General features: G+C 40.8%; 1 protein-coding gene across 5 annotated transcripts; it reads right to left on the bottom strand.

Annotated features, from left to right (window-relative positions):
• Positions 1-54: 54 nt before the first annotated feature.
• On the bottom strand, positions 55-27,235 carry GALNT11 (polypeptide N-acetylgalactosaminyltransferase 11). Of its 5 annotated transcripts, XM_028749687.2 has the most exons (14): positions 26,994-27,235; positions 23,714-23,789; positions 21,014-21,149; positions 18,105-18,437; positions 15,500-15,623; positions 12,370-12,536; positions 12,132-12,257; positions 8,476-8,725; positions 7,774-7,891; positions 7,166-7,318; positions 5,806-6,024; positions 4,591-4,695; positions 2,954-3,091; positions 55-1,147 (listed from the first exon to the last, which is right to left on the bottom strand). In XM_028749687.2, the coding sequence occupies exons 4-14, from the start codon at positions 18,397-18,399 to the stop codon at positions 1,016-1,018; spliced, it is 1,827 nt and encodes a 608-aa protein (XP_028605520.2). In that variant the 5' UTR covers positions 18,400-18,437; positions 21,014-21,149; positions 23,714-23,789; positions 26,994-27,235; the 3' UTR covers positions 55-1,015. The 5 variants fall into 5 exon arrangements, with proteins under 5 accessions (XP_028605520.2, XP_028605519.2, XP_028605524.2 ...); XM_028749686.2 differs by lacking the exons at positions 21,014-21,149; positions 23,714-23,789; XM_028749691.2 differs by lacking the exons at positions 21,014-21,149; positions 23,714-23,789; positions 26,994-27,235 and adding an exon at positions 26,576-26,597.
• Between the last annotated feature and the right edge of the window lie 763 nt (positions 27,236-27,998).

The following is a 27,998-nucleotide window of genomic DNA, read 5'->3' as shown; positions in this document are numbered from 1 at the left end:
AAGGTCTTAAGCATATTGCTCGATTTCAAAGAAAGACAGAAAATGTTTCAAACATTGTTAACCCTGAAGTATTTTCACAAGTTTATTATGCAACTGCATTTTAAACCAGTGCTGAATGGACCAATAAAGGAAAAATAAGCAATTAATGCTTTCAATCCAAAGGAAGAAATTTAAAAGTCCACACAAGTGTCTTGAGATACATACATCTTGCACCATAATCATTTCTGTTGACCTCTTCACTCAGAAACTGATTATAACAGAAAAAGTACCATACTTGCTCTTAAAATGCCAATTTCATATGGTGGCACCTGAAGATTTGCAAGCAGAAAGGCACTTCTGCTATTGCAAGTCAGCCCCTACTTGAATTCCAGTAATTGTTCCCGACTGCTGCAGCCCCCATTCCCATACCTCCCTAAGGATTCCCAGATCGTCAGGGGAGGCTTTTGGGATACAGGAGGGCAGCAGGCAGAAGGCATGAGACCCACTGCATAAACATATTTCCACTTCATGATTCTGGATGCTGGCCAGAGTCATCAAAATCTGTAATGACTTATTTTAAATGCTGTGACATAAAATGTTAACAATGTAACATGTTAAAATTAATGAATTAAAATTAAATACTGAGATTTGTTTAAAAATGAATATTCTTTTTCCAGATCAGTTAAAATAATTCATCATCCAAACAAAGAAAATAATAGTACAGTAATACTTGTGCATGAAGTACTGGCAAGACAAGGTAGTCATCTGACTATTGGAAATATTCAATATTAATTTTCTTTCCTAATTAAATACAATGGTCTAACTATTTAGAGTATCTACATTTGCCAGGGAAGTGCAAAAAACTTACATGAATTGCACTTCTATGTGTGTAGAGATTGAAACGTGGCTGCCACAGCTCCTATTCCGCTTGCTTCTAAAAGCTTCCCAAACTGTTCCGTTTCAGAAATAGCAGCAGGGACCGCAGGCTCTATAAGGTCAACTATGGGCTACTGTGGAAATGGGCCTTCGCTGTCACTCAGCTTTCAAAGCGCCACTGCTGAGGGAGGGAGCCGTCACAAATTGCCATGGTCACATATCCTTTGAGGCTAAGCGGATCAGCTACCTTCATGCATTGCCCGACGGACACCTGATAGAGTCGATTATGTTTCTGGAGACAGAAAAATAAAACGCAACAGTTGAGGCAAAGCAGCTCAAAACCTGCTTCTGAATGAGATTATTGTCTTTGCTGGGGTGAGAAGAGCTGACCTTACTAGGTTAAAATGTTGCCCTGATTCAGTCACCACTCATCTAGAGGACAGGAACTCTGAATATTCAGGCACTAATGTTTGAAGCTTGATGCTGCAGTGATCTGCTTGGATCACTTTTCTTAGCCAAATCTATGTACAGTGGTACCTCGGGTTACATACGCTTCAGGTTACAGACTCCGCTAACCCAGAAATAGACCTCGGGTTAAGAACTTTGCTTCAGGATGAGAACAGAAATCGTGCTCCAGCAATGTGGCAGCAGCGGGAGGCCCCATTAGCTAAAGTGGTGCTTCAATTTAAGAACAGTTTCAGGTTAAGAACGGACCTCCGGAGCGAATTAAGTACTTAACCCGAGGTACCACTGTATTGCAAAGCTGGGGAACTCTGCAAACATTACAATACGTTACCACTGTAGACAAAAACAGTGAGATTATTGATTCCATGAAGCTAATCCCGGAGAGGTCATCTCATGGGATATTGCTATAGGTCAGCCTTCTCCAGCCTAATAATAATAATAATAACAACAATTTTTTATTTATACCCCGCCCTCCCCAGCCAAGGCCAGGCTCAGAGCGGCTTACAAGCAATAATAAAAACAAGAAGAATGATTACAACTTAAAAACAAAAATAAAATACAACATTACAATAACGGAACATTAAAATATTAAAATGTAGCCTCATTGCAGGAGGAGAAGGAAAAGAAAAAAGAGAGAGAGGGAGGGAGGGAATCAAATTGGATCCAAGCCAAAGGCCAGGCGGAACAACTCTGTCTTACAGGCCCTGCGGAAAGAAATCAGATCCTGCAGGGCCCTGGTCTCATGAGGCAGAGCGTTCCACCAGGCCGGAGCCAGAGTTGAAAAGGCCCTGGCTCTGGTTGAAGCCAATCTAACTTCCTAGTGCCCTCTATGTGATTTGGACTGCAGAACAGACTTTCATTTCAAAATAACCAGACATGGTAGTAAAGAGGCACATTTTCAAAATGCAATGCACTACCCTGGCGTCATTTCTTATTGGTTAGGAGGGAGGAGGGAGAGAGCAAGCAAAGCTGGAGACACCATGCCTGCAATGCAAAGTGTCCTTCAGCTGAGCTACCCCCTGGGAAGCTGTTAAGTCTCCATTTTTTGCTTAGTGGCATATTGCCTTGTGGAAACACTTATCACAATGTTATTTCAATACAGTACCGATATTCAACAATATGGCAATTTATTGCACAGCTCTCCTGCAGACATGCCCTCCAGTATGTGGAGAGTATTGAGGGGCTGGTGTTGAGAGTGCATGGCTCCATTCTCCTCCCTCTTGCAACAATCTTTGTGTAGTTCTGAATACCCAATTAGATCTACAGTCAACCCATATATGGCCAGGTTTTTGCAAATCGGACTCTGGATTAAATGTTTCCAGCATGGCTACTCCCCAGTAGATAAATGTCTTCCATTGTTAAGCTTGTCAGGTTATTCCGTGTAACCTCAAAAGGAGGTATTTGGATTTTTATTCCAACAATGGCCCATTTACATGATAGTTCACTCCTCCACCGATCTCCACATAATTTAGATGAGCACATACATCATTTAATAGGAAACCTGTACTGAAAAACATTACTGTGGAATTGTTAACCCATATGTGATTTTCAGAATTAGAAAATCGCATACCTACCCACACAAAGACACACACAGAAAGAGATCTGAAATCATCCACTCTTGTCCGCAACTCACCCCAAGCACCCATTGCTGAGATCCTCCTGATCCATGGCATTTCATAAGGCGTGGTGGGTCAGAAGTGCGAGATTCAGACACATCCAAGCATAGGAGATTGTTTAGGATCAGCTCATGATCTTCATTGTAAAGCCATACCTAATAGTGGAATAATGTATTTATTTATTTAAAAGCATTTCTAAATCTCTAAGTATTGTACAAAAATACAAGCAGTAAAATAGTAACATAAAAACAACCACAAATCACAGTGTAAAATCTCAGCTTTCTAAAGTATTTTAAAGCAGATTAATTTCCTATTAATTGCATTTAAGTAAGATTCCTGTCAGGGAACTGCCATCGGCTCAGGGGGGAGAGGGGAAAAGCCGGATGGATTACAGAGAGCCCCCAAAGATCGTGGGAAGCAGCTCCTCCTCAGCGGAGGAGAGTAACTACGCTTCCAGTGGAGAGGAGCTTCAGGGCTCAGAGGAGGCGAGACGGTGCCAGGACACCTTGCCTGGGCAAAGCGGGGAGGAGAGAGGTCCTCCGTTACCCACGCCCTTCTTGCGCAGTAAGCTTCCACGACGAGAGGGGAGGCGCAGACTGGGTGTCAAGAAGCTACTCTGCTGGGGAAGGTTTAAGGACCGCCCACTCACGGATTCTGCCAGTGAATGAGCCAGCCATGGGAGAGTGGCGCTCTGGACAGATAAAGTTTATTTTGGCATCAAAAGCAAGGCTTCACAGCCGAGCAGGGACGCATTTGCCTGCTTGCTCTCGAGCAACCCCTTGGAACCATAACAATTCCGTTTTCAAATTAGGCATTGAGTGAAAAAAAAAATCTGTTTACCTTAAGCAGAAAAAACTACCACAGATACTTATTTTCTGTGAACAAGTATGAGCTGAGCTTTAAAAAGGAAATATATTAGACCAATCTGAACATGTGGAGAGGTGCTAGCAATGGAAAACTCCCAGTTTTCTCTCCCCGCCCTTTTTTTTTTGCTTCTCTAAAATTACCTAAAAGTAGGGAGGATGCCAAATGTTTGCTTTAATTCTGAAACCCTCTAACGGCTGTGCATTTATGGATCAGATATAATTTCTCTGGCTATTTTAAATCCACATTCATATGGGCCAGTAACTCTATTGAACTTATTTCCAGGACATGAGGCCTCTCCTCAAGGCACATTTTGAAGCAGATCTGTTCTTGTTGCCCTGGAAAGTCCCTGGAATGGACCTCAAGCACTGAGCAGAATTCTGAATGTATCACCTAGTGTAGTGAGGTACTTAAGGAATCCACAAAGCCTCCTTTTAGTAAGTGATTTTGAAGCAGACAACAGTGGCAAAAATTTGTAAAAGTAGCTAATGGATACTGATGTATTTATCTGAGTGATCAGTCCTGAAATAACAGAAAGGGAATTGATACAAACAGAAAGCTTTATGTGATGTAAGTGTCAAAAGATATAGATGACCAGAGCATACAATGAGAGGATATCAAGTGAGAGACCCTTTTCGTGTCTATAGAGGAAGGAATTTGGGTGTGGTTTTTTTAATGTTATGAAGGAGTGATCAAAATAAAGCAACACTGGAGACTATAAAAATGAACACTGAACAATGCTAGGGAAAGCAAAGCAAGGAGAAAGTAAGTGCTGTCTTCAGGCACTTACCTGATTTTGATCATTGTAATCACACTCTCTGACCACAACAAGTCCTCCTTTTTGACTTGGGTGGCCTTGGGCAACAAGACATTTATTTGTCTGAAGATGAAGCAGCTGCAAAAGAAACACACACATAAGACAACTGGAAAATGTCTGCAATCACAATACTATTCATTCTTGCCATATTATATAAGGGAGAGGATGGGGGAGAGCATTATGGAAAAAATGGGAGACGTTTGGAGGAAAGAGGCAGAAGGTTCTTTTATGTGTTCTCTATAGAATTTCCCCTAACAACATTGGCGTAGCCAAGGGGGGTAGGGGGCAGCTCTCTCCCCCCCCCCCCGCATCAAGTGAAACAATAGAAATACTTAACTGACCAATCACATCCGTTCTAACAAAAGTCCTGGCTCCACCCATGCCTAGTTGTATCTCTAGAATAATTTCCACTAGCTCAAGGTATTGTTGCAATCTCAGAAGCAACTCTGTTGACAGATTTCTAGGAGATATGCGTAGTAGAGACTAGTAAGGACACAAAAGTTTTAGCACACAGACACAGTAAACTATAAGCTCTTCAGCCTATCTTTTTTTTAAAAAACAAAAACTTTGTGTGCTGATAAGGTAACCTCAGAGACAGCGACTTTGCCCAAAGCTACTTGTTGCAGTCTCAAGGCTAAGCAGAGATAAAAGAGAAAGTTGCATGCACCTATGCACATTTTTATGTTGCAAAACAGGCTAACTTAGGAGTAATTAGGTAAAGGTAAAGGGACCCCTGACCATTAGGTCCAGTCGTGACCGACTATATATATTGCAAACACTTTATGATATGGAAATTTAATTCAGTGTGTGGCTCCCCAGGTTATGTGTCGAAGTACTCTTGTGGCCTACTTTGTTTGAGTGCTTGGACCACCCTGTCCTAAAGCAAGAGGGCTTCTGATCAGACAAGAGATTATAGTGGCCTACAAATGTGAAAGGCATTCATCCATAATGAAGGTTGTTAACCTGCACAGGAAGCAAGGCAAGTAAGACTGATAGGATACCTTTAGCATATTTGATCTAAAAACTACAGTGCATAATTACAGATTTTCAAAGCTACTCTTATTGCGAAGCTGCACAACAGCTAGAAAGTAATAATTGTTTGTTTTAATTCAGATGCCAGCTTTTGTGATCTTTATAACTACATTTTTCAGATTTTAAAGAACCTGAAGAGTTAGAACAGCATCTTACCCGTCCACGTTGCAATGTTTTTGGTCGTTTTTGCCCTTTGTTGAAAAAGAGTGGCGGCGGTACTTTGGCATTAGAACCAGAAATTTGCATCTCTGGGTAGATATTGTCTAAATACCATTTAAACGATTTGCAGTTCAACTTTCTTCTCAACTCCACACGATCAGTAATATTGCCATAGTTCCTTGTCCGTAATTCTGGTCGCAGAGCAAAATACTGTTCCTATGTCATAGAGAGGAAAGTGTGGTAGGAAGAATTACAGTTCAGAACAATGATTCTATTTTGAAGTGAGGATGAATACACAGGGCTGAAAACAAAACAAGCAAAAAGCCAATTTCTCTGAACTGTAAACCAATGCGGTTTGTACATGCTATAAAGCTACACTTTGAAACTACTGTGCCTATCCAGCCAATAATGACCAAGGGCAGAACCACACATTATGGGACCTATGGGACCATTGCCAAAAACAGCATTCCCCATCTGCTTTGTCTCTCATTCCTGGATTCATGACAATCACACTGTGAATGTCCCACTCCCTCAACCAACCAACGAAGTGGTGCAGGAGTGGGAAACCAATGAGATACATCATCATCATCATCATCATCATCACACCCTCATTTCCATAGGTTGACAAGGGGTTATCTGGGTTGGGACAGGTCTCAATCACATGACAAAGGCAGGAGCATTGATTTGTGGGGGGTCAGCTCGCTCTATTCAGTTTTTCATAGCAGCTGCAAACTGTGTCCATTTCAAAAAAATCTGAACATAATTGCCTATCTCCTACCCTGGCTCAAAACGTGCATGTACGTAAGAATGCGAAGATAAATAATGAACATATATCCTAAGTTAGAAAACATAACTGCAGACCCCAAAGGGATGGGCCCCAGTTAGCCCCTCGTAACCTACGAAACCTATGCTTCAGGTAGGACCAATTTTGTTTTGATTTACTGTTTTACTACATGTCACCAAGGAAAGAATAGCAGAAGACGTGGGACTGCTGGTTTCTGCAGAGATCATCCAACAGCATTTGGTGAAATCAGGATGGAATTCCACCAGTTTCCTTTCAGTAAAATTGAGAATGTTTAGTGTTTTATATTTCATTTCTATCACTTACGCCTCTGGACTACATTTCTTTAATCTTCCCTACTGCAATTATCAATGCAAATTTCTAAACTTTTGTTACAACTCAGAACCTATATTGAAAGGTTCTGATATCACACAAAAAGTAGAAGATGAAAAAGCTACCACTTTTCAGGAACGGGACCAGAGTTTCTGAATATCCATCCCTGCTGTGACCACCAAGGCACCCAGATACATCCACCTTTTGCTATGGCTTGTAATTCTACAGTAGTGGCCATCTTGCCTTATATTCATCCATCCACACATGAGCTAGCCGTAGAGAGTTGTGCGCCATGGTGTCCTGCCCGCCTGGGGAGCCATAAGGTCGCCTTTTACGAAAGATGTGTCCGACTCTGGAGCATGGGATGATGAGAAGTTTGCCCCCACACATCCAGATCTGCTCAGAAACAGAAGTAATTAATAAAACAAAGGATTATTACTTAAGGTCATATTAAGCATAGGTGTGGTTTCTGAAGATGTTGGTCTATTTAACATAGTTAGAAAGGATTACAGCTGATAGAAGCTATAACTTCTAGATTAGGGTTTCCCAAACTTTGGTCTTCAGCTCTTTTGGGACTACAATTCCCATCATGCCTGACCACTGGGCCTGCTAGCTGGAGGTGATGGGAGTTGTGATATGAAAAAGGAAATTTATTTTTAAGAAAAATTAACTATCTGGTCTGACCAGAAAAGATTCCCGACACCTATTTTAGAAGAACTTTCAACATTCACAGAACTGCTCTGCAAAATGAAATAAAATTACTGCACAACCATAGTATGTAAAGAACTGTGGTTCAATCTGGGTCCTCATCCAAGAAAAAAGGTTATAGTCTGCAAAAATAGCATACATACCCGAAATGATATTTCCAGGTTTTCCCCTCCCCAGATGTCCATGCCGCTATCATATTGTCCAAGTTCATTGAAATATTCTCTGTCCATTGCAAACAAGCCTCCTGCCATTGTAGGTGACCTAAAAGAAAATGAGTGTTTTCCAAAACCATACCTACCAATGATGGGAGGAGAGGATGGGGGGAGGGCTGAAGTCACACAAAATTTACAGAGGATTGATGTGAGGTATGTATGGTTATGCATCAAATGTGGAAGTCCAGCAACGGGGGGGGGGGGGGATTGGAATACTCTCCAATCAGTAAGATATTTAAGACTAACCAAGTGGGAATAGAAACTCACATATGATCCAAACACCTGGCCCTAATTAAAAAAAAAAGAAATGGTGACAATGTGGTGTCGAACATGATTTCTACTCAAGGAAACTTTGAAAACCTGCAGAAAGACAGTGCATACCACTCATTAGGTAGGTAATGGTTTTTAGGAAGTTTTAGGAAGTTTTCCTGGATCCCCAATTCTGATATTTTAGTGATTTTTATTAATTTTAATATACTACATAGCATATTGTGTAGCAGCTTTGCTGATAGCTTATTGTCTTTGTTTACATCAAGTTGTCTTTAAATGAAATATTGTTTTATTGTATTTTAATGTTTCTCACTCTGTGTGAACAATGCAGTGTGGGTTATAATATAAATAAATAAATCTTACTTGATTGGAGATGTGGCTCCCTCAGGGCCTTCCAGTTCTGACAAAGGAACAAGATCCCATTTAAAGTGCAGACCCCAGTTGAACCCTCCACGGACAACTGGGGAAGAGCTGTAGGTAAGCGTGTCAGCGCTAATTATATCGATGACAGGACAAACCACTGTTTTCCGTGATTCCTGGATGGGTGTCAGCAAAGGTTGCAACCACAGCTCATTCACCTCACAGTGACTGTCCAGAAACACAAGTACCTTCCCTGAGAAAAGAGAAGCACACTAAGAACAGAGAACAAAAAGCAAGGCAGTCAGAGTTACATATTTTCATTATTCTAGACATGTTCCACTCTAGCAGAGAGAGGGGAATAATATGAAACACAGCAGCCTGATAGGGAAATCTCAAGTACTTGCTACATCCAGGTAATTCCACTTTTCTTTCTTTTAAAAAGGCAGAACTCTATCACACTACACTTGGGATGGATTATCTCATGATTACATTTTGAGGGATTCCCCCATCTATGTGGCTATATACAAGAATTGGACCTTTCAAACTTCAGTGGGAAGGGGGGTGTGGGATTCTTTACTTATTCTATTAACAAACCCCAACTTCCACTCCAATGGTTTTCCTAAACTCGCACTGCAACCACCATATAATATCACTTATCCCGTTTGAACCCTTAACTTATCAACAGCCCTGGTAACTGGGATATAGACATGGTGCAAAGCCTGACAGATATAACTACAATATTTAAGAAAAATATTAATGTTTATTTACTACAAGAGTATGTAGTGCACAAGCTTATGTAGTGCACAAGCTTATCTCTCTTTAAATAAGTATGCATTTGCTAAGTTGTTACTGCCACTTTAAATATCAACTGCTTATTTTACACTACCGTTATTAAACCATGGCAGCTCTGAGGAAGCAGTTAGGTTACCCTGTTAAAACCCTTTTGCCACACTGCCCTTGTATCTACACCATCCTGCTTAACCCTCACAAATACTCCAAGTGAGGACTGAAGTGCAGGTCTATTTTTGCTGTCCTGTCCTGGAATCTTCACCCGGACTCTCCACCCGGAGTCCATCTGGACTCTCCACCCGGAAACCAGAGCCTACCATTCCAAACTGCTTCTCACTTCTTCTGCCTCAGTGCTGTAGACAGATCCCACCCCTCTCACTCATTCAGCTAAGCCAAGTGACTCACCTACCCCAGCAAGTCTTTGGCCACCAAACTATGCTGCCTTCCTCTCAGCTCCTCCTCTATTGTCTTCTTCTATGGGCTGTTCCCTATGAACATCAAGCGCCAACCAACATGGGCTGACTCCTGCCCCACCCCAGGTCTGGCCTTAGCCAATCACATGTCTAACTAGGAATTCTACACCTGCAGCCAGCAGTTAAATAATGCATATATTCTACCCTTCTATGCATAATGAGCGTTTTATCTCCACCCCCTCTTCAGGTGTCAGTTAAGATCCCCCATTACATTTAAATCAATTTTCACCTGATCAGACAGAAGACACCCCCAAACACATTATAATACAAATGACAGAACACATTATAATACTCAATAAAACTTGCCTCAAACAGGATTTCTTCCTGTTCAAGAAATCAATTTTAGAATAACTACAAACACACAACTCAAATAGCCACAGACCTTGTCTTGTTGGAAAACACATGGAGTGAGAGAGTGGTGACCTAAATTGTAGCAATTATCTGGATACTAATAATGTAATAATAAGTGGGCTAATAGTTTCATTTCTTATATCAAGTACTTTTTCTAGGGAAATTAAGTTACAGCATCCTTCAGATTTTGGGGGCGGGGCAGGTGTGGAATCGCCAAGAGTATTATTTATATAACTTGTATCCCACAGCCTTCATCATGAATGCTCTCAGGAGGCTAAAATGATAAAAACTATACAAATGATCATAAGAGTCATCCACTACAATTATGAGTCATAAACAAGGCCAAGCGGGTAGCCAGTAAAAAAGATGCAATTATGAGTTTTAAAAAGCCCAATAAAAACTTAGAAGTTATTCCTAAATGAAAGCCAAGGTTGGAAATCAGAAACTCAGGAAATTCCATTCTAAAAAGGCAGTTAGGTGTTCCAATTATAGCTATAAAATTTTCCTACTTCACTGGGTATAGCTTAGGGAAGCTATTCACAAGCTGCAGCACTGAGCTCAAAGAGTAAAGCTGAACAAGTACTGCTGCATGTTCGGAACTTCAATGTAATTATACTGCATTAATGTAGATGATTAACACGCATTAATTAGGAGGAGCTTAGATCATCATTACAAATTATAACACAAGCTTTCCTGATTCAACACTGATTATTGTTCATGCACAATGCAGGCTGATTATAAAGATTATCAAAAAGATACTTTAACCTAATTAAATGTTATAGCCACAACAAATCTCTCTGGGGAGATGACTGTGAATCAGTATGAATGGGGTATTTGTAAACAGCTTTAATAAGATGCCTTGTCATAATGGAAACAATTTAACTGCCAACCTACATGTAGTAAGCTAGGGCCAGATTAGTTAGTCCCTTTTGGGGAAAGAAAGACAAGCCACAGTTGTTTTACTGCATTTCACAAACCCTGGTTTTCACAACTGGTGCATATTATGGCAAAATAAAAACCTTTTATAACAAGGGGATTGTTATGACATTACTTCCCAGGCTTAATACACTCAAGATTAGAAGCCAACCTCGGATTTGCCCCTTCCCTGCTTTCCTCACCATGAGCAGAAGTGGAATGATCCTGGACAGCAAGAGAGATTCCATATTTAAGTAAGTTAAAATAGAGAAGAGAGAGCCAACTACACTATTCTCGAGTGTCCACCCTATTTTCCAAATGGTGGTTCACTATAGTCTGACCCCTTCACAAGTATTCAGGTTCTATACTGATGCTGACAACTACCTACAGAATATTTAACCATCAGGAAATAACAGGAAGAAGCATACATATAAAAATTTGAGACAGTGAGAGAACTATATTTCTTATATACTAACTGTGGCTAACAGTGGTCTTCTCAGCAACAGACGTTTATTTGCTTTTGAATCCAGGGATGTTCTATGTATTTTGCTGACTTATTTTTTGTTCATTTTAATGATGTATTTTTAAAAGACATCTGAAGGCTGCCCTGTTTAGGCAAGTTTTTAATGTTTAATGCTGCATTGTGTTTTTAATACAGCGGTACCTAGGGTTAAGAACTTAATTCATTCTGGAGGTCCGTTCTTAAACTGAAACTGAAACGTAAAGCACCACTTTAGCTAATGGGGCCTCCTGCTGCCGCTGCACCGCCGGAGCACGATTTCTGTTCTCATCCTGAAGCAAAGTTCTTAACCTGAGGTACTATTTCTGGGTTAGCGGAGTCTGTAACCTGAAGCGTCTGTAACCCGAGGTACCACTATGTTCGGTTGGAAGCTGCCCAGAGTGGCTGAGGAAACCCAGCCAGATGGGCAGAGTATAAATTATAAATTAGTAGTAGTAGTATTGTTTTGCTTGAAAGCTGATCAAGGAGCATTTACTATGAGAAGTTTCATATTTTTCTTTATTCTTCATTAACTGTATTAAAGTCATAAGCAATTTGGACAAACCATCATAATTTATAAGTACTGAACAAACAAAGGGACTACTTGAATTCATAGATATGAAGGACATTACCTGTAGCATGGGAAGCTCCAATCATTCTCCCACGAATTAGCCCTTCTCGCTTCTCATTTCTGACTAGCTTTATATTGTTCGGAAGATTTTTTGTTAGATAAGCATCCAATTCTTCTTTCAGATCAGCTAGAGTAAGAAAAGGCAAGGGGAATAAGTTGGCATTTAGTAATCTGTCAGTAGTCCAAGTATCCTTAAACTACACTGCACAAAATTAACATATAATGTAAGAGTCTTTCACCTAATTCACTACTGTCATCCACCAAGATAATTTCATGGAGAAGATTAGATGGTGTGCGGTCCAAAACACTATGCACTGTCCGAAGCAAGGCAGAGAATGCTTCATTATAGAAACAAATTATAATACTAGCATAGGGCAGATCATGAGGATAACTTTTTTCTTTACACCTGCAAGAAAGAAAAAGCACATATTATAACACATGGTTTTCAAAGAATGTTGCTAATATTTCACGAACACCCCATATAATACCAAAATAGAAGCTGCACCCTCCCTTTTATAATAACCATGCAATATGCGTGTAGCTGTTTCCCCCACAGAATCTCTTTTACTCATGAGTTTAAGAAACCATATGCCCTGTGAATCATTGGCACCTAAAAAAGGAATCTGGCAATTCAGTTGCTGAGGAACACAGGATTTTGTTTTCTGTAGAGGATGCAGATTTATCCTTCTACTGTGCGTGCTTGTTGTTTGAAGAAACTGAAATCTGCATATTTTACATTTCTTCCTCTGCATTACATTTGTCCACTAACTTTTTTTTTTAAGATAATGAAAACAGGAAATTTGGAGAACACAGTCACCCTATCTCTAAAGCCTCCACAGATAAGTTACTCAAAATCCAGTCCTTTCCCCACCCCACTCATTTTCTTCCTCTGCTCCTTCCATTCATAGCCTTTCTTCACCTTACACTTCGTTCATCCTCCTCCTTTCCCCATTTAATTTTTCTTACAGCACTGCAATACCTTTCTAATCCTGATATCCTTCTAACAAACACATGAAGCTGCTTTATACAGAGTCAGACCACTGATCCATCTCATTCAATATACTCCACACCAACTACAGCAGCATCTCAGACAGGGGTGTACCCCAGTGCTACCTGGAGGTGGCAGTACTTGATTCAGAGATTTTCAGCATGCAAAGAATATATGCTCTTTCCCCTTTTAGTTCCCTACTTCCCTACTTCCCTGTTCCTTAAAACTTTAAACACTATTCTTTAAATTTCTCCACAGCTTTTTTTCCTGTCTTTCTAAGACCCAAATATCTTTCCCTTTCTATTCCATTCTTTCCCCTTCTTCAAGCTATTCCTCATATTAAGCAATTTCCACGGCTCATTTTTACTTTTACTGACCCCTGTACGTACAAGTAGGGCTTCCTATATTACAGAACCGCTTACAATTCTATAGCGTAGAGAAAAGATGTAACAGTAATGATGGGGAAAAAAAGATTGTATATCTAATTTCTAGTTAAGTTTGAGTCCTAGGAATTCTCAATTAAACACTGAATCAAAGGAAAGCAGGGTAGGGAGCTGTATTTTTCCTTCCTTCTCTCCAATATTGCTTCTAGAAAATTATACAGGTTACTAAGTTTTGCAAAGTATATTACAGCCCTGTTCATAACCATACTTAAAACACAGAATGATGTCAAGAATGAACTCAATGTTCACTCTATCCTAATAAGGAGATTTTTTTAATTGAGATCTTTGAACCTACACATTACAACAGGATCATGACAAAGCCAAAATCAAAGCTCAAAAAACAAAATATTCAGTGATATGCAACTATTAGGGCTGTTTCACAAATCTGGATATTTAATTTGAAATTAAAGGATTGGTTTCTCAAGGTACACAATATATAGCTGCATTACAAGAGAAAGGAATACAGCCTTTTTGTGCATGCATATGTTAAAAGTTGGTTCTGAAATTTTAAATTCTATATGGATAGCAATGCCATAGTGATTACTAGATTTTACATTGCAAAGAACTTCACACACAAAGGGCACAATCCAGCCAAAGTTAAGCACTTTAAGCAACAGAAAAATACATATTTGTCTTGCATACTGCACAGCAAGAACCGTCAAGCAATTCTACATATTATGCATATTTTGCCAATGTAAATACAAAAAGGAACTTATTTTCAAAACCATGTTATTTCTGAATCGCTCCCTTTCTTAATAATTTCTGGTATGGTCTGAATTTCTTACTTCTCATCCTCTCTCATTTCCATCAGCTCTCTATTTGGGGGGAAATATGCTCATTCGACAACTCTGAGGAGACCTTAAATCTGTAGAGGACTGGAAGAAAAATGTTTACTTTATGAAAAAACTACAATGTCACATGTATATCCTTTTTCTTTCTTTAGCATGGCTAAGAAATAGAACCCAGGACAGGGCTATGAAATGGACAATTTTCAAAGAGTCAAGTTCTATTGGGTGGAGGGAATAAATCAGCTGCCAGATTTTGGGGGAAGGGCCAAAGCTGCTCTCCCCTCATGAAGAAAATATGGGGGGGGGGAATCCTATGGGAGAAAGTAAAGTAATACACTTAAGACTGTTGATGTTCCAGGTGTATAGCATGTACTCCACTCACAATATGAAGTGCCCTGGACTCCATTCTCAGAGGAGCCATACAGGAATGCAAAAAGTGCCTCCCCTGTGGTTGTTCTGATTAAAATTTAAATCAACCTACAAACACTGTACAGTGGTGCCTCGCAAGACGAAAATAATCCGTTCCGCGAGTCTCTTCGTCTAGCGGTTTTTTCGTCTTGTGAAGCAACCCTATTAGCGGCTTAGCGGATTAGTGCTATTAGCGGTTTAGCGGCTATTAAAGGTTTAGCGGCTAAAAGGCTATTAGCGGCTTAGAAAAGGGGGGGGGAAGCGGGGGAAAAATCGCAAGACTTGCAAGACGTTTTCATCTTGCGAAGCAAGCCCATAGGGAAAATCGTCTTGCGAAGCAACTCAAAAACGGAAAACCCCTTCGTCTAGCGGGTTTTTCGTCTTGCGAGGCATTCGTCTTGCGGGGCACCACTGTATAATGCTTGATGCTCCCATGCTTGATCTTCTGACTTTTCCCTTCTGCAGGACTAAGCCATTTTTGCAAAGCACAGAGCCCTTTCTTTAGGTGCTATTTCCTTCCCTGTTCACCTTCTCAAAGCAGCTAGACAGCTCCCTAATGGAATCTCCCCCCCTCCCAAGTATATGTAGGAATATATATAGGCACATTGCCAAAGGCATCGCTGCAACATACAAGCCCCATCCTTCCCACTGCCCATCATTCTGTTGGCCTTTTTTGCTAGATCTTCACCACTGGGCTCTTGAAACAAAGCATTCACTTTATCGAGAACATGCAGAAACATACTTTGCATCTCTTGTGTCTGGCACATCTCTGTGATATCCCAACCGGTTACTGATGAGCATATTGAAAGCATGCTTTTGATAGCCCAAGTCTCTCACTTCCTGGTCTTGTTCATTAAAAATCATACCTGCAACGGAGAATGTGCCAAAATCAATTTACTGTCTAATGTATGTATTGCCAATGATCAACTTCTTAAACTTATGTGTTCAGCTAATGATATATTCCAATTCAAATTACTGCCCCATACTCATTTCCTGGCCCAGGGAAAGACTAATGAGGAGGTTTCACTGCTAAACAGGATGGCCTATCTAAGCTCAAGGCATTTATAGCAATATTTGTGCAGTATTTACCATACTACTATGGTACAAATGAAGCTCTCTTTTCAAGTCTTAAGAGAGCCAGAAGAGGTAGCTGGAATACAGTAGTACCTTGGGTTACATACGCTTCAGGTTACATACGCTTCAGGTTAGAGACTTCGCTAACCCAGAAATAGTACCTTGGGTTAAGAACTTTGCTTCAGGATGAGAACAGAAATCGTGCTCCGGCGGCGCGGCAGCAGCAGGAGGCCCCATTAACTAAAGTGGTCTTCAGGTTAAGAACAGTTTTAGGTTAAGAACGGACCTCCAGAATGAATTACATACTTAACCCGAGGTACCACTGTATTGCTCTTTGGGGCAGGAGGGAGTGGGGGAGAAGGACGGCAAGAATGTAGGAGGCAGAAGGCTAAAATACACACACAATTTGCAAAGCTGGTCTCAATAATTTTAAGTAGTCCCCAGTGATATAGCTGCATGAGATTTCAGAGGAGGAGACATGGCTGTGTTTGCATGTTGATTCAATACACCTAGTCCACGCTAACCGCTCGTTAACTTCACTTGCCCATATGACAGGCAGGAGCATAGTAGGCAAAGAACAGATTGCACAGTGCAAAGAGGACAAAATGGCATCAAGGGGCATAGAATACTCCACACCACTTTTCTTTTCTAAACTTGCTCCTTCTAGATCTTCCAGTTGTGCAGAAAACACATCTACGTGTACATCCTTAACAACACTTATCCATAATATACAGCCATACTGCGGTTAAAATTTTCAGGCCAGAAGACTACAGCTAGTTTGTTTTATTTTTCACTAAACATATTGAAACCGGTGGATCATGCAGCACAAAAAAGAAAAATCAAATCAAACCAGTGGGAGGCATAGTACAAAGGTTTAGAAAGCAGCATGCAATGAGTTCAAATTCTTTATTATTTTTGTGACCTCTTACCTATTCTTGCACATCTGAGGACTAGAAACAAACACCTTTAGTTTGAAAACTCTGGAGAATGAACCTGGGCCCTGTCTATTTTTTTCTAGAATAGCCAGGGTCCAGGTTCATTCTCCACTCTTTTTAAAGGAGGGAATGCATCTTGGAAATGATTCTAAGCTTTCCTCCCTATTTTACAAAGCATATTCTCTCCTTGCTGCAACTAAAATTGCATACAGCTTATGGGTCATGTAACCTAATCTTCTTAACAGTCAAAGCCAATAGGCATCTTCAGTTCATTCACTATGAAGCAAGCATTCAGGGAAAGCATGATCAAAAAAGTAAATAAGAATTTTTAGCTTCTCCAATTTCATGAAGAAAAGCCTACTGGACAAAAATATGTTTCTGAGAGCTACATGCAGTAATAGCATTCTACATGCATTGGTTAATGATGAATAGGTTCCTCACCCTGAGGAAATAAGAAGGAAATTGAGGCTGGGACCCGGGTGCAGAGTACAACTGGCTCTGTGAAGAAAAGGTGCTATTGTACAAGACACCAGACAGAGGCTGCACAATTCTGTAGTTGTGACTGCTAAGCCTCTTCTTCATTCTCAGTTGGGTCTTATTCCAGGGACTGCACTCATTTCCCCTTATCATAGGTGGAACTACAGTAAAGAGACCATAAGTGGGTAAATGAGCCGCTGTAGGGGTTCACTGTTGCCAGTTCTGGGCTTCCAGATTGGCCCACCACCACCTTCAATTATGAGAGAAAGAGGGGGGCAGAGAATGTGGGGGCACTTAGTTCCTTGGCTGGGATGTTTTTTTTGAGGCTGGCACATTCTGCAAGCCCTCAAAGACTGTGGGTTCCTCAAGGTTTCTGTTTCCCTATAATACCAAGACTCCTACAGAATCTTGCTCTTCCAAAGGTCTCCTCAGAGTCCAGACATTTCAGACCAAGCTGTACCCCTAATACTGTAGAATGTGATTCATAATGAACACTATGCTGAATGTCTGGCTTTCATATCATAAATAAAACAAGTCTGATTACCTTATCAGATGATAATTTCTTTGCAGATGGCAAAACATCCCTAGCATATTTTGGCACTAAACTAGACAAAGATCTATTTGTATTTTAATGGTTTATTAAAATAGCAGATCTAATTGAATTGCCTCTGCATTTTTCATTAGTAATATATATGTCTGGCAATTACTAATCTGGGTAAACCACTGTGCTTCAAGAGCAAGCACTTTTCTAATTTAGGGCTCCCATTCATTTCCTGTCTGAAACTACATAGGAAGACAGAAGCACTTCACATCTGGTTTTCACAATATGAGTTTCAATGCAGTCAATTACTATTCACTTACCCATTTCAGGAGACATCTCAGTATCCCCCTTGATGGGATCCTGTGCAGCATTTCCCAATGGATTCCTGTTCTTACTGTATCTGTGGTGAGCTTCAGGTATGTGTACTGGCCCATGGACAAAACGGGGATAGATCTTTTTAGGAAATGGCTTCTGAGGTTCAAGCCCCTTGATGGGCACATTCTTGAAAGACTGGGTCTCTTCGCTGAAGTTGAAATAAATAAAGAGTAGAAGTGTCCAGGTCACAGATGTGAAGAGGCAGCCATAGCAGAAATAGCGAAGTGTGACACTTCCCATTGTAATCCTAGCATTGTTGTTAGCACATTCTCAATCCCCTAAAAAAATATAAAAGGGAAAAGGGTAAGATTTCCAATTACAAGCCTCTTCCTGAAAGCTGGCCTTTCAGAAAATGATCTATTTTAAATTAACCGTAGACTGTCATAATGTCTTGGGAATGATAATTTTTCATCCTATACAAAAACATCAAATCATACATCAACTTATCAGTATGCCAAGTTACCATAAAACTAAGGAACAGCAATGGATACAGAAATTTTAATTGAAGCATTAACAGCATTTTTACACAACTGATCATTGCAAATATTCTACAAAGAAAGCACCACATAATAAGATTACATTCTCAAATGCCTTGTGGGCATCTCAATAAAATGTCTCTATCTTGGATAAACTGCTGGCTTCCTGTTTCTAAATCAAGCATCACTCTCAGAAACAAATACTCCCTCCCCTCTCCTTTAAAAATCCTACTGCCCTTGACTTAACAAGCACTTTGTGTTGTATTTGCTTCAGCACTAACAGTGGTTAATGATAACTAAATTCCCTCTCAGGACTTGCAAAATCTGCTTCAGAACCTGATTAAAATAGGTATTCAGTCAGTGAGTCCTTCCTTTTTTAAAACTAACAAGCTACTTGCAAATTCAACTGTTAGAAACAGACCGATCTTCACCTCCAATCCTGGCCCTCAGCATTTGGAGCAAAGAGTGTGAGACGCAAAGAAAGAATGGAACAAATACCATGTTAAGCAAGTAAAGTTCATTTATTACTGGAAATGTCAGGTTGAGACACATTAACAGCAAATATAATCTGAACTTTAAACATTTACAGCCTAACTGCTTAAAATATTTGCAGGACAACAACTAATTTTTAACAGGGACCATGTTTTGAACTGAGCAAAGGCTGAAAAGTCAGCAACTTTAGCTCTATTTCAACTCATCCTACAGGTGAAAAGACATGGGTTCTCAAGCTTTGTTCTCTTAAACACACAGAAACTCTGGTTCTTACTTGAGTGCTGCACCACTTCACTCTTGTTTACCCATGTCAGAAAGAACTACTGCAACACCATGTCAATGCAACAAGGGATTGCTGCAGGTGAGGTGGGAAGACCCAGATCATACCAAGCTCTGGGTCACCAGTCTCTGTTACTAACTTATTGTGTAGTTGCAACTACAGAAAATATTTTTCTAGACCCAGGACACAATTGGTAATCAGCTTCCTCTTTCCCCTCCCCTTCAATTACACAAGGAATTACATACACCTGGCTCTGTTTTTCTCCCTCTGCAATCCACAACACTTGCACCTCAAACTCAAGATTTGGCAGTGGATTAAGAGTTTCTGCAACTAGCCATATAGTAATTAATTACCAAGGCCAGGAAATCCATGACTGAAAATACTTAAGCATGGCCTCTCTATGTTGGCCACTCAGTAGAATTCTCAAACAAGGAACAGTATATTTCCTATGAGAATGTCATAAACAGTTCAGAAACATGTTCAGTTCCTGCCCCTTCCTACTTAATTTTGAAATTTATTCTTAATTTTGCTTATAGGCCTTGCTGCAAAGAGCAGTGGCAATGATGCTTCAGCCTCCCACAAATTTTAATTTGCCCACAAACCTGCACTGGCATATATACATGTACATGCTGCAATATTACAAATAATATATGCTATTACCTCTGAATTTAGGTCCTCTGAACAGAAGAGAGCTAAGGCTGCAATCCTATACCCCATCAATTTAGGACTAAGCCCCTTTAAACTAAATTCAATGAACAGACATGCACAGGAGCACACACTAAATTTCCAGTATTAGCTGCTGGTTATTAACAGTGAGACACTTTGTCCTCACCATTACTGTAGTACAAGAAGGGACTGCAAGGTCAATTTCCTAGATACAAGTAATCCAGTGTATCTATAAAAATTAAGTCATCTTCAGAGTTTCTTCAAACTGTATCCATAGCACTTGGTTAAATGAGCTGTTAAGGAATGCTGCAGATACACACATCTCAGCTGGACAGTTTTAAGATTCGCTTTCTGAATAATAAAGTGAAAAAAACAAGTACTGACCTTTCTCTATTAAAGTGCACGCTAGCAGAGGACAACGTTATGTAGTAAAAGCATGTGCCCTGTAGTTACAGCATAATCTAGTTGGTGTTTTCATACCAATAATTATAATAAAAAGCACAGCAGCTCTTTAATTAAAACCAGTCCATTCTCAAAAGGATTCAAATCCCCACTCAATCCACTGGGTGACCTTGGGACAGTCACTATCTTAGGATTGACCTACCTGACAAGGGTGTTGGCAAGGATAAAATGGAGAGAGAAAGAAGCGTGTAAACCACCTTGAGTTCCTTGGAGTAATGGTGGAATATAAATATAATAAAAATGGTTTAAAAGGGGGGGGGGCAATTTGTGTGCCACTCTGGAAAAATACAGCTACTCTTAAAATTTGATTGTATATATAATTCTACAAATTTCTCTGGTATGATCATGATACAGCGATGACATTCACAATGACATATCACAATCGACACAGGAGACAGTTATAAGCAAGCTAGTCAAAACATGAAGTCCAAGAAGTAATGCTGATATCTTCAAAACAGATGCATTTCTTTCAACCTGCCTATTTTATTTCAGCTTCAATGTTCCCTTTCCAAAGGTAGTATCCTTCTTGTTTGCCATATTACTCTAATTCTACTTGATGCTGTTTCTCCTGGGAGACGCAGAGGTCCGAAATATCTCTTTCCTCCTTTATGTTGCTCAAGAAAAACAGATACAAGAAAATAGTGTTTGCAGCATCCAAACCAAATTGCTCAGACCATCTCAGTTAAACAGTACTATTTAAAGAACAAAATAGCATCAGGCATCTCTACACAAGACGCCACTTGTATGGCAGAAGACACAATAACAGAAGACACCTCTTACACGACAGTCTCTAAACTGAAAAGTCCCAAATGCTGTAGCCTTTCCTCATACAGGACTTGCTGCCCCATCATTGTGGCTGCCCTTTTCCAAACCTGTTCTCTTCAATACCCTTTTTAAAGTGAGAAGATCAGAACTATACTCCAATTGTAGTCATTCCCACAGGAAGTAGTGATGGTCCCCAGCCTGGATGGTCTTAAAAAGGATTAGAAAAATTCGTGGAGGATAAGCCTATCAGTGCTCTGCCATCATGGCTGTGTTCTGCCATCATGGTGGTATGCTTCTGATCACCAGATGCTGGAAACTGCGGGACAGAGGAGTGCTCTTATGCTCATATCCTGCTTGCAAGTTTCCAACAGGCATCTGGATGGCCACTGACAGAACAGGATGCTGGACTAGATATGCCTTTTGTCTGATCCAGCATCCTCTTCTTCTGTTCTTATGAAGATCAAGCAAGTCTACTGTCACATTCTTAAAGGGGTCTAATAATAATAATAATAATAATAATAATAATAATAATAATAATAATAATAATTTATTTATACCCTGTCCATCTGGCTGAGTTTCCCCAGCCACTCTTGGCGGCTCCCAATCGAATATTAAAAACACAATACCGCATTCAACATTAAAAGTTTCCCTAAACAGGGCTCTCTTCAGATGTCTTTTAAAAGTAGGATAGTTGCTTATTTCCTTGACATCTGATGGGAGGGCGTTCCACAGGGCAGGCACCGCTACCAAGTGAAGACTGAGATGCTTAGGAATCCAGGTCCCATGTCCAGCACTGACTTCCACACTTGTATGGTACAAATAGGTTTATACCATGTTGCATATAGTCTTTGCTCCATGCCACAAGCCATGCTTTATTTGCCCTATACAACTCAAGTAAAAAATATTACCAACGTGAAATACAAATTTCACAACCCATAATTAATTCCCTGAGTGCAAAAATTGAGTTTGGCATCAGAATGTTGCCATGTTTTTTTTCTTTTTTAGCTGAAAGATACTGCCAATTCTGACTATGGTGAAATGGCTATATTCCATCATTGCTCCCACAGAGTTTTAACTAGTTCTAGCTTTTCTAAAACTTTCACTGATTTTGCAGACATGAGGATAAATTGAGGAAAACATTCTGTCAACATTTCCCCCAAAATATGAGACAAACGGAAAGGCGGTTCATTATTAATCCTGACTAATAAAAATCTGAACAGTTCTATATTCCAAAGAGCCGTAATATGTTATAGTCTGGTTACAAAGTAACTGCAAGTTCCCAAATAGTTGAAAGCTGTAGGTACCTAGATTGGGGCAAATAGCCTCGGTTTACATTAGCACTTTGATTAGCCTTAAAAGAATAACAGCTTAAGGTTTGTAGAAAACAAAGGTGCTCATGGCTTAAATGATGATAACAAGGATGTCTGTTATCCTACCCAAAATATCAAACTTAAATCTAAACACTTTTATGCAATCCATGCATGCTTTTAGGAAATGTAACGTTCTCAAGAGAGTTAGGAAGAAACAGAAAATTAAAGCTGTCTATAGACATGTGAAACAGATATTCAGGCAACCTTATAATATATTAAGATAGCCTACTATAGCTACTGCTAAAATTTTCTAAGTATCTATAGTATTTTTTCCACAACAATAGCTAATAATACTTGGCTACCATCACAGATCAGACTGAATAAGCTACTAAAAGTTTCATGACCAAGCTGCTGGATTGAAATATAATAGATTGGTTAAATGTCATCTAACAGGATCACATGTCTCAATGAGAGGCAGATAGACTTTTTTCTTGGCACAAATAAAAGATTTCACGGTTGATAGACCAGGCCTAGAGGACCATGAACTGATCAAGGTGAGGGAAAGTGGAACCACTTCCAAGAGGTGCATCAAGACAGGTTTGTCTCTTAAAACACCACTAAAACCATTCACAGCAGAAGAAACACCTAGCCAGAACCAAAAGCTGAAGTGAAAGCTTCTAAACCCTTCCAAGCAGAGTTACCAACTGGGAGATACAGAAGGTACAGGTGCACTGGGCACCATGCCAGCAGAGGTCATAGAATTTTAGCTTTCTTTGTATTTTAAAAAAGGGCAGCAGTCAATCAGATATATCAAAAGAAAGTTAGAAAACAAAACACAAAAACAATGTTAAACCAAAGAGGTTTTCCTCCACAAAGTGGAGGGAGCATGTGCGAGCTTAATCCAGCCCTCAATATTTTATTCAAGTTGGTGCCCCTGATTTACAGGTTTTGAACTCAACAAAGGAACTGACTAGGTATGATACCACTACTGCGAAAGGCAGGTCATGTTCATTTTCCATCTAGCACCATAGAAGAGGAATCTGAGCAATACTCCAATCTAGTTGAAACGCATCAATAGAGTTGTGAAATATAGACTAGCTTACTGTGACATCATCCTCATTGAGTGAAAGACAGGAAACAAAGGCTTTCTGCTTCTTCCGCATTCTGAAAGCTGAAAAACTGGAATGGTCATAAAAAATGCCATCAATAAATCAAGTTCTAAGATTGTTACCTAAGGTGAACTATCAATCTTAGCTTAAATCTATGCATATACCAGCCTTCAAATAACTTAAGAACTGCACTCTTTTTTTACCCCTCTCAGATCGGAATTGTTTCAGCAACAGCATCTTTGGAGAGAATGCACTTCCCAATTCTATAACTTTGGCAAGCTGATGGAAATGAAACTGTAGAGGCAATACTATCGCTTCCTTCACTTTTTTTAATTCTCCTTTTTTAAAAAAGAAATAGTTGCATACCACTTTTGTCTTGCTAAAATTGTTTCATCTTAAGCCTCTTTAAAACTGTACTATTGGTTTCCAACATCCAATTGAAATAACAAATGGGTTATTGAGGAAGGCAGAAGCCTAAACATTTAACAAAGCAGCTGTAAACCACTCTATTTGTTTATTCAGTTATTTATTTGTGTATCTACTGTAACTACACACATGCACACACATTAAAAAAAGACTGGCAATCACATCCACCGCTAAACCCAATATGTTTTGACTATACACAATTTTGGCTTTAGGCACAATCTCTAGAACGTAGCCCCCACATAAGTTTTCCTACGTCAGTTCTGTAATTTTCCCTATATTATCCCCTGCTTCAATAACTAGTACTTAATCAACATGGTACTAAACCCATCTCTGCCAGAAGATTAGACTTTGTAGGGTTTAGCTGGATTACTGCAGCAATCAGAGGCTGAAGAATGGTTCTCCTTTCCATATCCTACTTTATCCTTCTATACACTCTCCACAACAATTGTTCAGTCATGAACAATACTTCAGTTATAAGAATACCACCCAAAAATAATAAAAGGGCACTACCTATGCAACACATCACTAGTAGTGATAGTGAAGATAAAAATAATACATTGTTCTCACCTACATGCACGCTGGGGCTGTAAAATCCACATTTTACAAATGTCTGCAATATAATAACAGGATGCAATTGCAACATATTAAGAAACAAATGAAAGTTTTTTTCTGATTCACTGTTGATATCCTAATCATCTGCCAATTCTCAACACTGTAACTGTGATAAATAATAATAAGGATTGTTGTTGCTTAACCTAGTCAACACCAGTAGTAATTAAATTCCTGAGCAAAGTAAAGTAACTCCCTGTCCCACACTAACTTGTGCCAAGGAAAACGCAAGGATTATTGAAGCACAGAAATCCAGGTCATGTGATATGTTAAGAATGGAGCTATTCTGTCTCCTACCTCACACTGTTGCTATTTTCCAGCCAACAAGGTTCAGGAGTTAGGGCATTCCATAGCAGATATAACATGACACAATGGGAGTTTTTAAAACATCATTTCCAATGTTATTTTAACTTGAACTTTCCAGAAGAGAAAGATGCCTAAGGTGACAATCCTATATACATTTATCTGAGAGTAAGTGTCACTAAAGTCAATGGGATTCAGTTTTCAGTAGACATGCATACGGCTAAAGTGAATAGGAATATTTTGATCAATAAACTGAATATTTTTCTGTAGCTACTAAAAGTAAGCATGCAATAACCCATAGCTATACAAAACTTCTAACCAGGGCTTAGAGAAACTCTTACCAATTAAAAAAAAGTGTGAAAACTTACTTCAGATACTTCTACTCAGTGCTATTTTTCTAGAAAAAGAGATGCCAGAACTCACCATAAACGCCTCCCTTGTTCTCTTATAATAGCAATGGTGCCCTGCCACCTCAGAGGTGCTGGAACTGAATTCCGGTGAGTTCTGGCTGAAAAAAGCCCTGCTTATACTTAAAAAAAAAACACTACCACATATCATTCCTATATAAGCAGGGATGGAATTCTAAACATCAAAACCTGTACAAATATGAAGAGAACTTCCACCATGACATTCGCTTCTGCCTTACAATGGTAGAGAATCTATGATGTGGTCATCATAATAGAATGCTATACATTTCAGTATACAGAAAATTCTGGCTCACACCAGTTTCTCCTTTTCTACAACTCATGTTAGAAATGCCTGTTCCACTTTCTTCACTACATTACGATCAGCAAACAAATAAAATTCTAACGGTTGCTCAGTGGCAAGTCTGACTGAATTAATTGGGTCTTACTCCCGGAAAAAGTGTGTTTTGGACTGAGGCTTTCTCTCAGCTGCCGATTTATTGACTGCCACATTCTGACCGGGGCTGAAAGCATTCATTAGGTAGCACAAAAGAGCATCTCAAAGGAGCAAAACCATCTTGCTCATTGGTTGCAAGAACTTGTAAGCAGCTGGTTGTATATACAAAAAAAAACAACAACAAAAAACACCCACAAATCTTTCAACTCCAGTTTCCCAATATCCTACAAAGGTTGGGAGGGAAAGGTACACAACCATGACAACAACCCCACACTTCTGCATACTGTACATACTGATCTTCCACCTCCCCGATCGCACAGTGCGTACAAAAGAGGGACCTACCTAACCTGCATGTGGAGATCTCGAAAAGGTACCTCCTGGCACTGCGGCAAGCAGGAGAGGAAAAGGAAGGCAACAACTGGCCTGCGAAAACTGCTCATATTTTTACTCACCTGATGCACTGTTGCCTCAGGTGCACGTTCCCCCGATTGATTGATTGATTGATTGACTGGTTGATTTGTCCTCTCCAAAACGGGAGGAAAGAACCGATTCCCTCCCTCCTTCGTCTATCCCCACTTTCGGAATTTAGATTATCAGGCTCCCGAGCCAGCGTCTGTCTCTCCCCGGCCCCTCCCTGCCAAGTTTCTCCTCGCTCACCGAGATTCAGCGCAATTCCTTGCACGTCTTACAAACGGCGCTGACTCCCAGGTTAGCAGGACACAAGAGCGCGCGCGCACCCCAAACCGTCCCTCGTTTGCTAAGTTAGGTATGTTCCGTAAAAGAACGTTGGAGGATGCCGTTAACATTTAAACACCGACAACGGCGGGGAGGGGGCGGGGAGAAGCAGGACGTTAATTCACGGGCTGACTGACTTTGCAGCGAGCGTGGCACGGAAGAGGAGACTCCGGACGAATGCTGCTGGCGGGGGTAGGAGAAAGGCGAGAGGGGCCGACGCGGCTCCCCCATTCAATCGGCGCCCCGGGAGCAGGCCTGGCGTCCGCAGCCGAGCGCCTCAGGGAGCTTTCCTGAGGCGGGGAGGAGGTCTGTGCTGCCGCAGCCGGTACCTCAGACTCACCCGCGTTGTGGCCACCGTGCGACGCGGCTGCTGGAGGGCGGCGGGGCTCAGGAGCGCGACTCGTCGGAACCGCCACCATCCTCTTCACCTGAGGGACAGAGAGGCGCTGGCGGCAACGGCTCTCTGAGGGGAGCGCGCGAGGGGGGTGGGCGGCAGCGGCGCGAGGCACCAACCGTCAGCGGGAAGGTGGGAGGGAGCCGGAGGAGCAGGGAAGCGGGTGAGGGGGGGGGAGACAAACCGCTCCTCCGCGAGCCGCCTCGCCGCGGCCGCTTAGTGGGCACGGTCGGCCACGTGACGTCCCACTCGCTTGTTCGCAGGCGCGAGCGTGCGTGCGTGCAGTGCGCGTCGCCATGACACGAGAGGCAGTGCTGTTTGCTGCCTTCCTCCCCTCCCCCGCCGCGCTCTCTCTCGGGCGGCGGGACAGGCAAGTTTTAAGGCAGGCGGGCGAGAGATCCGGCCCAGCCCCACGGCTTTGGTTCCAATCCAAGGGTGCCTTTGAAAATGTGGCTGATGCACAGCACGTGAAGTAATAACGCAAAAGAAACTCTCCCAGAGGTCTTGCATGAATTGAAATAGAGAAAGAAAGAAATATCCACTCTTGTTTATTTTGCTACATTTTAAAGAAGTCAAGTAAAACAGCTTATAATGCTGTTTTAGATATCGTCTTTTTGGCTGTTTGTACCTTTATGCCTCCAGCCCTGAGGTGAAAAATAGCTTTCCCCCTTGGGGGCCAGATTCCCTCATAATGACAGCTTTGGGGGCCGGATTCTGACAGGGGAGGGCAGCAACTCTTTGTTTATTTATTTCTATGCCACCAACACAAAGAGAGAGAAAGTGGATGTGAACAGCATAAAACCAACTTCAATTGCATCGGTAAAAATGACTTCAAAGGCTTGAGGAGACTATTGTGGTTGCTGGGTGTGGCATTCATCTTCCTTTGCAGCAACCCCTAATCTCCAGTTCTGTGCTCTCTTCCCTAGCGTGATAGATGTGGTTTCTTTCTTG

This window comes from Podarcis muralis, chromosome 12, assembly GCF_964188315.1.
Source record: "Podarcis muralis chromosome 12, rPodMur119.hap1.1, whole genome shotgun sequence".
NCBI classification, from domain to species: Eukaryota; Metazoa; Chordata; class Lepidosauria; order Squamata; family Lacertidae; genus Podarcis; species Podarcis muralis.
The sequence above is the reverse complement of the archived record's forward strand: the minus strand, read 5'-3'. Positions and strand labels throughout refer to the sequence as shown.